The 15000-nt window shown below is 40.2% G+C and overlaps 1 protein-coding gene across 2 annotated transcripts in view; it reads right to left on the reverse strand.

Moving 5' to 3' along the window:
• The window catches only part of LOC125026441 (cytochrome P450 306a1-like), a 108490-nt gene that overhangs the window by 17703 nt on the left and 75787 nt on the right, over positions 1 to 15000 (reverse strand). For both annotated transcript variants that reach the window (XM_047614895.1, XM_047614896.1), the window contains 4 exons: positions 5456 to 5598; positions 5142 to 5338; positions 4059 to 4272; positions 210 to 359 (listed from right to left, as the gene is read on the reverse strand). In XM_047614895.1, the coding sequence (XP_047470851.1) occupies positions 210 to 359; positions 4059 to 4272; positions 5142 to 5338; positions 5456 to 5598 (704 nt within the window). The remainder of the gene's footprint in view (positions 1 to 209; positions 360 to 4058; positions 4273 to 5141; positions 5339 to 5455; positions 5599 to 15000) is intronic.

Below are 15000 nucleotides of genomic sequence, written 5' to 3' on the forward strand. Positions count from 1 at the left end.
ATCGAGTTTCGTCTTTGCATATGGTCAATTTATGTGAAACCAGTGTGGCAGAATTCGTTTAAAACTTATAAAGCTTCTCAACTTATTACGTGTAATTATGCGTATGTTTATATTTTTAGTCTCACACAATACAAGGTGTGTGTGTTTGTACGTTTAGAGCATATGTGTGTAATATATTATTTTGTGACGAGAAAGAAGCGAAGCCTTACTTGTATGTCAGGGAAAAGCGCCATGTTGAGGAGGTGCCACTTGAGGGTCGTGATGGTCGTTTCCGAGCCCGCCCCGAATAGGTCGGCGGCCACATGGTGCAGCTGCTTGTACGTGAAGGTGCCGACGTTCTCCCCAAGCTGTCTCCGTTTCTGCGGGAAATACATTCAAAGGATAAGTAGTGACATACACATGTATACACACACATACACACACAGACCCCCCCCCCCCCTCTCCCACATACATACATGTATGCATGTCACGCATACATACGCATATCATTCATGTGATCAGGCGTTAACAACCTCTGACCCTCTTATCTCTCCTCTGAGATTGATGATCTTTGGCTTGGATTTGGCGCGAGGAAGAAACGCACGCGGCCCTTAGCAGAGAGTTTTCTGGTTTGCTCGGTCGAGGAGGAAGTCTCAAAGGAATCAGCGGCCGAGTGACTGGCAAGCGACGGAAAACTGACGTAAGTGGATGCTGAGGATTTGTGAGGATGAACGCGGCTTGTTGCTCTACCCGGCCAGGGCTCCGCTCTCTCTCTCTCTCTCTCTCTCTCTCTCTCTCTCTCTCTCTCTCTCTCTCTCTCTCTCTCTCTCTCTCTCTTCTCATGGACATACATATATATCAATAATAAATAGAATGTATATATAATGTGTGTGTGTGTGTGTGTGTGTATGTGTGTGTGTGTGTGTGTGTGTGTGTGTGTGTGTGTGTGTGTGTGTGTGTGTGTGTGTGTGTGTGTGTCTGTCTGTGCGCGCGCGCACATCTATATCTATCTATCTATATATATATAGATAGATAGATAGATAGATATATAATGTTACACATAGTGCCGCATACACATACAAGTATAACTTTATTGCGGTGTAAATTAGATATTGTTGAACGCCGTGTTTCGTGATTGTCGACGCCGCGGCCGAGCCGAGGGCGTCCCGAGCTGCCGATCAATCCGCTCTTCCCGAACGGCCCGCCGTTGACCCAGTACCTCCAGTGCTCTTTTATTGTGAGGCCAGAGGAAGAGACAAGGGAAAGGTACCTGTCTCTTCGTGCGTGAACCTAACCAGTAGCAGCCTACCCAATAAAAAACACACACCCGTGTGTATATAGGTATATACCGTCACAATGAAGCCTCTGACTAGACCAGAAACCAATTAGCTCATGTTGTAACTGACCATCTATTTGCATAAAGAATATTTCTTATGATCATGGAGTGTGTAAAGTACAAAGGAATGTACAGACCCAGCCCAGCGATGTTTCCCAATCTGTTTTTGTGAAAGGACCTAAAAGGCGCGACACAGAGAGGCGAATGATGGAACGACAGTCTAATTTGGCCTGAAAACAAAATACATAAAAAAAGCGATGAGGGTTCGACCTGTCAAAGAAATCCGAGATCAGATTCCCACTTTAGATATGATTATCGGGAGAAACATGCAGAATTACACTGCAAAGGGATTCTACTGCAAAATGCTGCACACACACAAATGTACTTATACATACATGTATATACATACGCACACACACACACACACACACATATATATATATATATATATATATATATATATATATATATGTGTATGTATAAATATGCATATACATACATAAACACTCATACATATATAGATATACATGCACACACACGTGCACATACATATATCTATGTGTGTGTGATAAATATGTATACACACATAGATAGTGTTAAATAGATATATACTTAGAACGAGAGATTCTGAAAAAGTATATATATCTGGTATCCGATTCACCTCCGCCAGAGACGTATCGCACCATCCGTATTATTGACATTTAAATTTGGTGTAAAAGTGAAACTAATAATAAGACGTAGTTACCCATCTCTACCTTGCCTGCACGGCGATCTAGAGAGAAGTACAACATTCAAACGAGCATGGACACAAAACGATACCAGTATTTTCAAACGTACCCTTTCCCCTTGCATGTTTTTTTTACCTGATTGGATACCTGATGACTAATAGTCGTCAAGGTTAGGACACTACTAGCAGATCTCCCATTAAGGCCTCACTAGTAAAGTATGGGTATCAGGGGACTGTTCTTTCAACTAATAGCAACTATTTTGTCAAACTTTGTTATATCAAGTGTTGTTATTCCTCGGGTTCAATAATATGTACATACATTAGTAAAACGATGTAGCTCAAAATCAGCGTATTTGTATTAGCTTAATAGTCATGAATATAATAAACCTTTTTCAAATGCCAGACAGCAATAAAAAGGGCAGTGTAGACATAAGTGTTTTAATACTATTTCTTCTCATACAGGGAGGTTGGGCAGATGTCTTCAAGGCGAGTAGTGCGTGGGGTAATTCTGTTTCTTCTATTTAACTTTTTGAAAGTCATTCAACTTTGTTTCAACATCGTTAGATGGAAATTTTTCCAATCACGTGTAGTTACCAAAGAACGAAACTCGTGTAATTTCTATTCAGGATGTTATTATAACAATGGTACAGTTCTGTATGTGAATAGGTAACGAATTTTACGGTAAAAATCCTGAATTCAGTTTCTGTGGACATATACTTATTGTTGTATATTATAATCATTTGCTCTTTATTTCTGTCATAGTTCATATAGTGCAGATAGTATTACCTTAACATAAATGTTACAGTAAAATGTTTATGCAACTAGTTGCAAATGGAGAAAATCTAATTTCAGATATGTTGCCAAGTTGTAGTTAAGGCTTTGCAACATTATCTAATAGCTAGCGTTTTTCATTCGTAGGACTGGTTCACTGATAACCAAGGAGAAATATGGCGGACTATCTTGTTTCTTATTTGCTTTTGCTTATCTGGTTCGCTGATGGTAAATATTCTAGCCCCCTGTGCGCAGGGTACTTTGTTGCGAGTGACACTTCACATAATCAGGAGCTTCAAGGCTGTGATAGGAGACGGTGCCCTGTCCGCTGGCCCAGTCTACCTTGAGCTACAAAGAAATACTCTTCCATACAACGGCCTGGCGTAGCAACTCCTGCTACTAGGCGACAGTAGTCCTGGGGGCGGATACTGCTTGCAGTGCCTTGCAGCCTGCAACTCATCTGTTATGCTCGCCTTACGTAAGCCTTACCATTCAATGTCAAATGGTTCACTCGGTCGTCGGTGTCGCAGCCTCGCAACTACTGTAATACTAGAAAGTGGCTGCTTGCTGTACACTACCTTGTGGCTCTTGTCAACTTGTACAAATGTAATGATAAACTCAAACGGGCCATCAGCCAATCAGCATCCTTGGTAAAGTCTTCTGGAAAGTCTCAGTAGCTGCATTTTAAGTAATACATTACCATATACGGGATGATATACGGTTGTTTGGATAAAAAGACTGCGCGCGCGCGCATTGTTGCCTTTACGCTATTGCATAAAATGTACTGTTTCAGATCTCGGTGAAGCTGAGAGTATAATTATTGTTGCAAATATATGCAGAAAATACTTTCGTTGGAAGGATAAATCGTACAAAAGAAAGGTCTTTTAAATTACATATACGCAAGGTAAAAACTTCTGATGTCTGCCCGTCAGACTAATTAATAAGCAACCTCAAAATCATGTTGGCAGGCTCTCTTTAGTGTGTTGCCAAGATTTCAGGGTACGTGGTTTGGGTGGTCACTGGGGCGCGTTGCTTATGCTGGACGCCTAATAGGTCATTTTAGGAAGCCCAGCTGTGTTGTAGCAAAGGGTACGTGTGTGACCGAGACAGTTCTCTCCTTTGTAGTTACAACCAATATAACCGAGATCATGTGCCTGACTTTCCTTTCGTCCTATGTAATCTAAATATTTAACTAAACATACCTCGTTAAGCGAGCAAAACAAGAAGGAAAGTGGCTCATTTTACCTTCACGTAGGCATCCACAATGTGCCTAGGCGTGTCCTTGGCCTCATCGTCGCTGGGGGTCTCGTCGACCGCAGCCTGACTGCCGTGGCTGCTTGAGGAGGATTCCTGCTGGAGGTCCTCCTCGTGCGCCGAGATGATCTTCTGATACTCGGCGTGGGTCTTCCGCTGGTTGTACGTGATGAAGCTGAAGACGCGATTGTATTGCGGGAGGTATCTTGCATTGGGTAGAAGGGAGAACATATAGAACAGATGCTAGCAACACTGAAGCATTCGAGTATTATTGCTAATACTTGTGATATTACATTCATTATGAAGTATAAGGAAAAATATTCATGTTAACACGATATTATCGTATATTAATGTTCTCTATCTTGCTACTCTGATCATTTGCATCATTAGTATGATATTTAATGATATTGTTACTTATGTTCATGCGCACGCCCGCGCACACACATACAAAGAACGAACAAACACGCATGTATAAAAATACACGAGCAAATAAACACATACACACATACCCAGACACGAACAAATATACGCACGCATACACACAATGAAGTTAACAAACAAATACATACATACAGAAACGAGCAAACACACACACACACACACACACACACACACACACACACACACACACACACACACAAAGAAGTAAACAAATAAATAATTAAACACATACACGGAAACGAGCAAACATTCGCACCTACAGACACACAAGGAAGTAAACAATTGAATAAATAAACACAGACACTCAGAAACGAGCAAATACAAACGCACACACACACACACAATCTCTGGTAGCTCGCATTATCTAATTGAAGTCCCGCTCTGCCGCAAATGAATCTTGTTCAGCCACGCGAGCAGCGCCGCGTGGCATAGAATGCACCGGTGAACCCAGATTGTTCATAAGTATATGCCATTATGTGGAAGTAACGATAACGATAATAATTAATTCTACTGTTACTACCATCATTATCATGTGTATGAAATAGCATCAGCAATAACATTAAGAACATCAACTAGCTATCCAACACCAACAATTATAATCAAGGCCTGTAAACTATGAGCTCCAGTGTATACCTCATACAAGGCAGGAAGTTGAGTGGCCCCGCGACGCCCACCAGCTTCGTGCCCTCCTCCAGCAGGTGCCTCAGCCAGCGCCACGTGCCGTCGTCCTCCTGGTAGGTGAGGCCAAAGATCAGCTGGTTCATGGTGTTCCCGACGTGGTGCATCAGCTTCCCCGAGATGTCGACCCCCTCGCTTTCCTCGGCTAACTCCTGTCAGGTGTTGAAAGAAACCGTCTTTGATTCGTAAGGAAATTCGTCATTACCAAAAGCTCCCTTACTCGAAAATGTAAGAGAATGTTCGTGTGGCGGAGAGAAAAGAGACCTCACCTTAGTGAGCTGAACTCCCACTTCATGAATTCTGGGCTCCATGGCGCCTCTTGACCCGGTGTTCTTCATCCCATGGTGCCTCATAAAACCCAACACGAACTTTCGATGATCACGCCACAGATCGCCTTCGGCACATATCAAGCCTGGGGAGAGACAAAGTCGATAAATGAGAAATTGTCTGTATGCGTGTGTACAGGTACTCTTTAGTATGAACAACCTGAATACAGATGTATAATTAACTAATTTACCGTACAAACATGCCTTGGTACAGTCTCAGAATTCTGTAGCTATTATAGTTTTAAACTATAATCGAACAAGTTTGCATCTCACTTGTATAATTGAAAATAAGTCCAAACCGGGCCTAATGATGCACCTATTCTTGCAATTTATGTATTCTTCCTTTATGTCATATGCATTACATATTTTGTGTAATTACGGGATAACAATACATGACATGCTTGATCCTTCAAGTAAATTTGTGAAGAATGCTAATCTGTTTTCATTTTCAACCAAAGGTTTAGTCTTCAATATATGAAAATCTACGGTGATTGTACGACGATTTCAAAACACATGAAATCTTCGGGGTATACGACCCATTATTCATTAGTGTGATGTCGAAAATACGAATGAGGTCTGTAATAATGTTATTACTCAAGATACTATCGACGAATCATCTAAAAACGGTGACAACAGTAACAGTGAAAATAACGCCGACAGAAATATGCAGGAAACGGACGAACTCTGGGACATCACTCAGAAAATGATATCAGGTACGGATTATTCGTACAATATCAATATGAGGAAAGAGCGTAAAATCAGTGTAAATAAACAAGATGCAGCAAAGATATGTAATGCTGTACAAGAAATATGCAAACTAAAGGGCTTCATCAAACAAATTTGACCAATCAGCTAATCATAGGGTGTGATGGGGGGCAAGAAAATAATTACGTTTCTCTCATGGAATATACGTGGTGTCAACCGTAGAATTAATGGCTTGCTCTACTACATTCATAACCATAATGTTGACGTTATCTGTCTACAAGAGCCCTTCACATCAGCCACTAAAATAAAAACCGCCCCTAGAATTAGAGGGTACCACTCCTATACGAACACAGGGATGACAGGCCTATTGACTTATGTCAGTGACACCATACCGCATAAGTTGGTGCAAAAGTCTGATGACAATAATGTGCAATATCAGCATTTACACATTCGAACAGCCTCTGGGTTTTTCTCTCTGTACAATGTATACGCAAGGTGTAGAAAGTTTCAAACTGATTCACTGCCCAACTTTCAGACAAATACATACAATATGCATGGGGGATTTTAATGCTAGACATTATACATTTGGAGACAGTCAATGCAATGAAAATGGCGAAGAGTTCCGAAATTTTGTGAACAATAGATCTATGACTATGACCGTATATGATACAGACAGGGAAATTCACGTGGCGGGGAGCAGGCTAGATTATGTAATAGGAAGGGATCTTGTGCATGGAAACGTCAGAAGCATGCTTGCAACAGAGCTAATCAGTGACCACTTTGCAATAGTAACGAGATACGCTGTTGATAATAGTCTATCTGCAAAAACAAATAGTCTTAAAATTTCTATTCCTCCTTACCTTGAGCACCACTTTAAATCACGTATGTATGACTGGTATAACGATTACACAGTAACGAGTGTTGATAAATTCTCCATGGACATGATGAAAGTGGTTACTGATTACTACAACACCTGGGTCTGTCCAAAGAAAACCTTAAAGAGCAACAATTCACAACGCCTAAAACAACCTAAGTGGGTCAGTGACCCTACACTATTAAGGGAACAAAAGCGAGTTCAGGAGCTTTGTGATATCTACAAGCAGGACAATACACGTGACAATCTTATTCAGTTTCTTAAGGATAACAAAAATCTACGGGATTTAAAAACTCATTTCAGAAAAGAACACTTTGAACAGTTCCTACACAGCATTAACAATAACACCTCAATGTCTGAGGTCTGGAAATAAAGATAATCGACACTCAGGCAAAAGAACTAACACCCAGCAGTTCCATAGTCCTCCTGCACAAGCAGACATGCTCCTTAGTCAATGGGCTGGAGCGTCCAAATTGAGCTCACTTCCCAGAAATATTCAGAACCACCTTAGTCAGTCTAAAATTGCACGTAAATTTGCCATTGAGATTGGATGTTCTGAGACAGACCCTTAAGACTTTGCTGAGATTACTGAGTGGGAGCTGAACAATGCACTGTTCAAAGGAAAAGCGTCTGTACCAGGTGAAGATGGAATTACCTATAGTGTCCTCCGCCTTATAGCTCAGGTACCTGGTAATCCCCTTTTGCACCAGTGTAGGTTAAGTTTGTCACAAGGTATTCTGCCTGGCCTCTGGACGCGCAGTCTAATCATCCCTATACCGAAACCAAACACTGATAAATACCGCCAAATCTCACTAACCTTATGTGTATGCAAAGTTCTAGAAAGGATAATTTTGAACAGACTCAGGTACAGGTTGCAAGGTAAATTATCTCACAGACTGTACGGATTCATAACGGGACGTAGTACACAACATTGCTTTGCAGAGTACTACTCAAACTCTAGTCCAGGGAAGCACACTGTTTTTCTTGACCTTAAGTCAGCTTTTGACATTGCAAACAGATAAATTATCCTAGAACAATTAGTAAGCTTTGGCATCCGGGGTAAATTATTGAGCTGGATTAGAATGTATCTTTCGAACAGATCTGCAAGTGTCTTGTTCAGGGGAGTGAGAAGTTCCACCACACAATATTTTGAACTTGGGACGCCACAGGGTGGAGTTCTCAGCCCTATGTTGTTCAATGTCCTCATGCACAAGCTGGTGACATATGTGTCAAAGCATCATCACAAGAGAGGATGCAAATAATTCTCGACAAACTCACAACTAGGGCTCATGAGTGTGGATTAGTCATCTCCACTAAGAAAACAATGGCTCTCAATCCATGTATCATACCCCTACCCACTTTTCGCATAGGTGACCAAGAGCTTGACATGTGTCATAAATATAAATATCTCGGGGTCAACATAAATGATGCAGACCTGATCCTTGCCCTGAAAAAGAGACTGGGAGAGACTGAAACCGTTGAAAGTTCTTGTTGGAAGAGAACATGGCATCAATGTTAAGCTCGCTAGACTGTTTTACTTGGCTTTAATAAGATTAGTTGTTGACTACCATGCACTGCACTTGTTGCAGTGTAAGGAATCAGAAATAAATAGCTTGGAGGTAGTGCAAAATGAAGCCATGAGGATTATCCTCGGCGCCCCGAGAACAGCAAGGATAGTAAACATGAGGTCGGAACTTAACCTACCATCCATCTCTATTAGAATAATATTCATTTCCACTATATTTGGGGTCAAAGCTCTGAGGGAACCCTTGTATCTTTCAGACTTCCAAAAACAAATGCAGCATAAAATCACTCAAGCAGACGTGACTAATCACACACACGCGCGCCCTCTAATACACAAAATCTCCATGAACATTACAAAGCTCAATGTCCCAATTAGTAAAATACCACAGGGTCGATCCATTCAACCATGGAAAAATTCAAAATTGATCGTTCACCTTACGTGTCTACCACAAAAAAAAAAAAAAAAAAACAGTGTACATAACTGCGTGTTACAACAAATTGCATTAGCAACGGTGAAGGAACACACAGAGTCTATGGGCGATGATGTATACGAGTGTTACGTTGACGGATCCGTACAGTCTGGATACAAAGCTGGTTGTGCTTGTACTGTATACAGAAATGGCCTACTAAAACATCAAGTTAATATGAGAGTGCAAAATTGGGCCAGCACTACACAAACGGAGCTGGCAGGTATACTCCTTGCAACGGAATTCGTAATGTCTCGGGGCTCTGGAGTAGTTTTCTGTGACTCTCAGAGTGCTCTTCGGACACTAAATTCTTTCAAAGCAGGTGGCGATGAGGAAATTGTGAGTTGCATTAAGCACAATTTCAACATTCATTTTGTATGGATACCATCTCATGTTGGCATAAGCAAGCACGACCACGTCTGCAAATTGGCGAAGGAAGCCTGTAGCAAAGATACTGTGAACATAGATCTTGGGATGCCTCTTGCTAGGGTTGCATATATATTGAAAAGTTCTCATACGGAAGAACTAGTAGATCTGACAAACACTCAAAGGCCTGAAAGCTGTACCATAAGGCACTACGATCAGTATAGAGATAGCAAGCCCTCCTATGGGTGGCACCGAAGTCAAACCAGACAATGTGACGTGGTTATTGCCAGAATACGTTTAGGTTACAGAATGTATTGGCAACTGCACGGTGCAAGAAGTGCAGATGAAACTAAATGTCGACTGTGTAACGAAGAAAACAAGCGAACGCTTGAGCATTATATCTCGGAATGTCATGTGATACAGCCTTTCAGACCACCTAACATGAGGTATAAAGAACGATGTGAATATTTCATTTCATCTGATACAATGGAAGATATACTCGTATTATATCCTAAATTTACTATGTAAAACTGCCGTAAACAAAAAAACACAGTGTTATGTAAACACGGCAAGATCACATCAACGTATTATTTTTGTATGATGTATGACATGTTTCTATATTACCATGTACAATTACAGTAGTCACAGACTACTGTACTGTGTCAGATGTATATAAAACAGTAATCATGATTGCCCACGCCTGAGCAGATAGCCAGGGTGGTAAATAAACTTACTTAACTTAAGTTAACAGTAATATAAAAACAATATTTTGAAGCACCAGGATTGTAGGAGGGTTCATGACTGGGCTAGCACTATGCAAACTGAGTTGGCAGGAATACTCATGGCCACCGAATTTCTATTGAATCAAGGCTCAGGGGTCATTTTCTGCGATTCACAGAGTGCTCTCCAGGCTCTGAACACTAAACAAAGGTACGGGAAATATTGCAAATGACATAAGGATAAACGTGTATCGTGCAAAAGAACGAGGCCATAATATACGTTTTGTGTGGATTCCATCGCATGTTGGCATCCCTAGGCATGATCATGCTGATCGCCTAGCAAAGTCAGCATGTGACAAACAAAGTGTGGATATAGATCTTTGGATACCTCTTTCTAGGATTTTATATATCATTAAAGCTTCCTTCAGAGAGGGCTTGACTGAGTTGATTAATTCTCAACGCCCTGAAAGCTGTAGCATAAAGCACTATGACCGGTTTAGGCAAGATTCATTCATCTATGGTTTATATAAAACAAGAACAAGACAGTGTGATGTTGTGACTGCAAGAATCAGGCTTGGATATAGATTGTATTGGCAGGTCAGTACAGTTGGTAATGTCGAAGAAACTAAGTGTAAACTGTGTAATGAAGAATATAAGTGAACACTTGTACATTATATCTCAGAGTGCCATGTGTTACAGCCTTTCAGATCACCTAGCATGAGGTACCGAGAACTATGTAACTACTTCATATCATCTGATGTCTTAGAAGATATACTTATGTTGTATCCTAAATTTGGAATGTAGTATCACATAACCGCATATCAAATGTATTAATGCTTTTCCACGCCCAAGCTATATGCCGGCGTGACAGATGAGTGGATAAAGGACTGTGCAATTGTTCCTTTCCTGAAACTGATAAAGTACTCATAATAATGTTATAGGCTAAAATTAAAATGTAAAACCACTATGTAATGTTATGACCATGCATTAAATGTACCACAGCTTGCCCACGCCTGTGCAGTTAGCCAGGGTGGTAAATAAAGGACTAAACTAAGTTAACAGAACGAACGAGGAGAATCGATGTCAAGACACCGGGGCTGATAATCAGAGTGGGCATGTCAGCGGTGACATGCCCCCAGGTGCCACAACAACAGAAGGGACTGTGCTAATAAGTGGAAAGCTAAGACCAAATTTTTTGAAATTGTTAAAAATAACTGAGTTTAGAACTACCATCTGTAACGAAACCTGTAATCATGAAGTTATATGTTTCTTATATGAATCTAAAATCCATAATATTTGAGGATATATCAACGTGAAGTACAGATCCGTATACACATAAGCACAATCAAATTCATATCATGGAATATGCGTTGTATTAACCCTAGCCAGAATGACCTAGAGTTTTATATCAGTAAATATGATATTGATGTGATTTGCGTGCAAGAGCCTTTTGCTGCTGCTGCTAAGATGAATTAAGGGATATTATCTATGTTACTACAGCCATAACTGGATTGTTCACATATATGAAGGTAACACTGTCACTTAAATTAGTTAAAAGATCGGAGAACACATTTGAAAATTCGAACTGCCTGTATAATGTATATACTAGATTTTTGACTAGTTCTCTACCCTTTTTCACAACTAAGGTACGATATGCATAGACAATCTCAATGCAAGGCATCCACACTTAAGAGACAACCAACATAAGACAAATGGAGAAGAATCAAGGCATTTCACCAATAGTAGATCACTCACAATATATGACACAGAGGCAGACTCATTTTGGGAGGCGGCAGGTTAGATTACGTATTTGGCAAAAATCTAGTTCATGGCAATGTCTACATTTCACTGGTACAAGCGTTAGTGACCACTGCTATCCGAATAGACTATACTGTAGACAACAACTCAACCCCAAAATCAACTAGGCTTAGAATAATTATCTTAACGGGCCTGATGCATCACTTCAAGGCACGGTCTATGACTGGTATAACATCTATGAAAGAACCATTGAAAATTCCTTTCGGCGTCTAATCAAAGTCATCATTGACTACTAAAGACCTGTTCACGAAAACTCGAAAAAGAGCCCCCAGGCCTACTATGCACCGAGGTGGATCACGGACCCGATTCTGACCAAGAAACACAAACGGGTTCAGAAGCTTGCTAATTGCTATTAAGATAATTTGACGTCAGGTAATCTTATGCGGTTTCTTAAAGCCAACAAAGAACTCTAATTCGTAATAAAAACTGGGAAAATTCTTGCAAAGTATCAATATTCAAACCTCTGTAGCTGGCGTATGGAGACAAATTAATAAGCCGACAGATAAAGCTCTCACAAATAGCAGTTTCAGTCCACAAGAACAAGCTAATATGCAGTGGGCCTAGGAATTCTCAGTTGAACTCGCTTAAACAAGGGATAAAAGATGATCTCTACAAGTCGAAAATAAATAGAAATTTTAATAAGCAGCAGCCTGTGCTGCTATTAACCGAATGGGAAATGAGTAATGCCCTTCTGAAAGGTAAGGCAACCGTCCCTGGCGAGAATGGTATTACTTACAGTGTTTTTTACCTCATTTTTTAGGTACCAGGCAAGCCACTTTTACAGCTAAGTCTATCACAAGCAATCCTCCCAGGCTAAAAGTTTAATCATTCCTATATCTAAACCCAATACTAACAAATACAGACTCATTTCCTTGATCTCTGTATACAAAACTTGAAAGAATAATTATGGAGGCATGTATTACATAAATGCTGTTATCCCCAGACTGTATGAATTTCTCCCAGGACATAGCAGTCCACACTCTTTTGCAGAGTACTATAACTCAAATCCAGACATGCAAACTGTATTACTTGATTATCAATCTACCTTTGATATTGCAAACAGAGGAGTGATCCTTGAGCAACTAGCTAGCTTTGGTATTCAGGGAAAACGTTAACATGGATTTAAATATATCTATCGAATCGATCGTTTCAGGTTCTCTTCAGGGGCATTAATAGTACTCAAACAAAAGCGCGTGAACTCGGCACACCTCAGGAAGGGTACTTAGTCCAATGCTATTTAACATCCTAATGCATATATTACTAGGCGATATACCACTTGAGGGCAACGACTCCATTATTTGTTATGCCGATGATATTTACATTAAATCCTCATCCAAGGAGAAAATGCAACAGATCTTTGATATACTTTCAGCAAGGGCTTCTGAGTGTGGCTTCATAATTTCGACTAAAAAAAAACAAGGCACTTAACCCAGAGACGTTGAACTAGATATTTGGCACCAATACAATTACCTCGGGGTGATTGCCAATGTTGCAGAGTTCATCAGAAACTACGTAGGACACTTGTTGGCAAAGACCATGTCAATATTGCTAGCCTCTTTTACCTGTACGGCCAGTCATAGATTATCATGCATTGCTCCTAGTATTCATCAAGGAAGCAGAGGCCATGAGGAACATTTAATTTTCCTTCTGTTTATGAAATAATATTATACATAAATACCATATTTTATTGCCAAGTCAATGAATGAACCCCTTTATTGTACAACCAAACATAAATGACAACGCCGATTCATACAACTCCATGGCTATAAGCAACATATAAACACTTATCTCCGCTGAACAAACCCATAACTAAGACCTCACATGGATGTTCTCTTCCACCGTGGAAAAAGTCGGACCTAAGCATACGACTGTCCCTAAAAAAACTGTCCCCCCTGCTATACTTAAGGAGTACGCACAAACAATTATAAATAAGCATCTCAAACCTCTGTCCAATTAGTATGAATGCTACACTGATGGATCCTTACAGTCTGGGACCAGAGCAGGATACGCTTTTGTTGTATATAAAAACAGTATTTTGCAGCACCGGGTTTGCAGTAGGGTTCATGACTGGGCTAGCGCTACGCAAATTGAGTTGGCACAGGAATACCTATGGCCACTGAATTTCTATTGAATAAAGGCTCAGGGGGTTACTTCTGCGATTCACAGAGTGCTCTCCAAGCTAAGAAAACTCTAGGCTAAAGTGCAGCAAATGTTCCAAATGTCATCAGGATAAACATGTATCGTGCAAAAGAACGAGGCCATCATATACGTTTTGTGTGAATATCATCGCATGTTGGAATCCCTAGGCATGATAGTGATGATCGCCTAGCAAAAATAACATGTGACAAGCAAAATAGATATAGATCTTGGATTACACCTTGCTAAGATTTCATATGTTAAAATTTCCTTTAAAGAGGATTTGACTGAGTTGATTAATTTTCAAAGGCCTGAAAGCTGTAGCATAAAGCACTATGACCGGTTTACATTATTCATCTATGGTTTATATAAAGCAAGAACAAGACGGTGTGATATTATGACCACTCGAATCAGGATTGAATATAGATTATATCGGTAGGTTATTACAAATTGTAATGTCGAAGAAACTAACTATAAACTGTTCAATGAAGAATATAAGCGAACATATGTACATTATATCTCAGAGTGCCACCTAGCATGAGTTACAGAGTACTATGTAACTATTTCATATCATCTGATATCTTAAAAGATATACTTACGTTGAATCCTAAATTTGGAGAGTAGTATCACATGCCCGCATATCAAATGTAACATTGCCTTTCCACACCCTGGCTATACGCCGGCATGGTAGATGAGGAAACAAGGAACTGTGTACTTGTTCTTTTCCTTTACCTGATACAGTACAAATCATAAAAATGTCATAACTTAAAATCCTAATATAATGCTATGACAATGCATCCGCAGCTTGCCCACCCCTGTGAACTTAGCCAGGGTGGTAAATAAAGGACTAAATTAAACTTGAGCTGTGTGACGTCACCA

This window comes from Penaeus chinensis, chromosome 6 (assembly GCF_019202785.1).
Source record: "Penaeus chinensis breed Huanghai No. 1 chromosome 6, ASM1920278v2, whole genome shotgun sequence".
NCBI classification, from domain to species: Eukaryota; Metazoa; Arthropoda; class Malacostraca; order Decapoda; family Penaeidae; genus Penaeus; species Penaeus chinensis.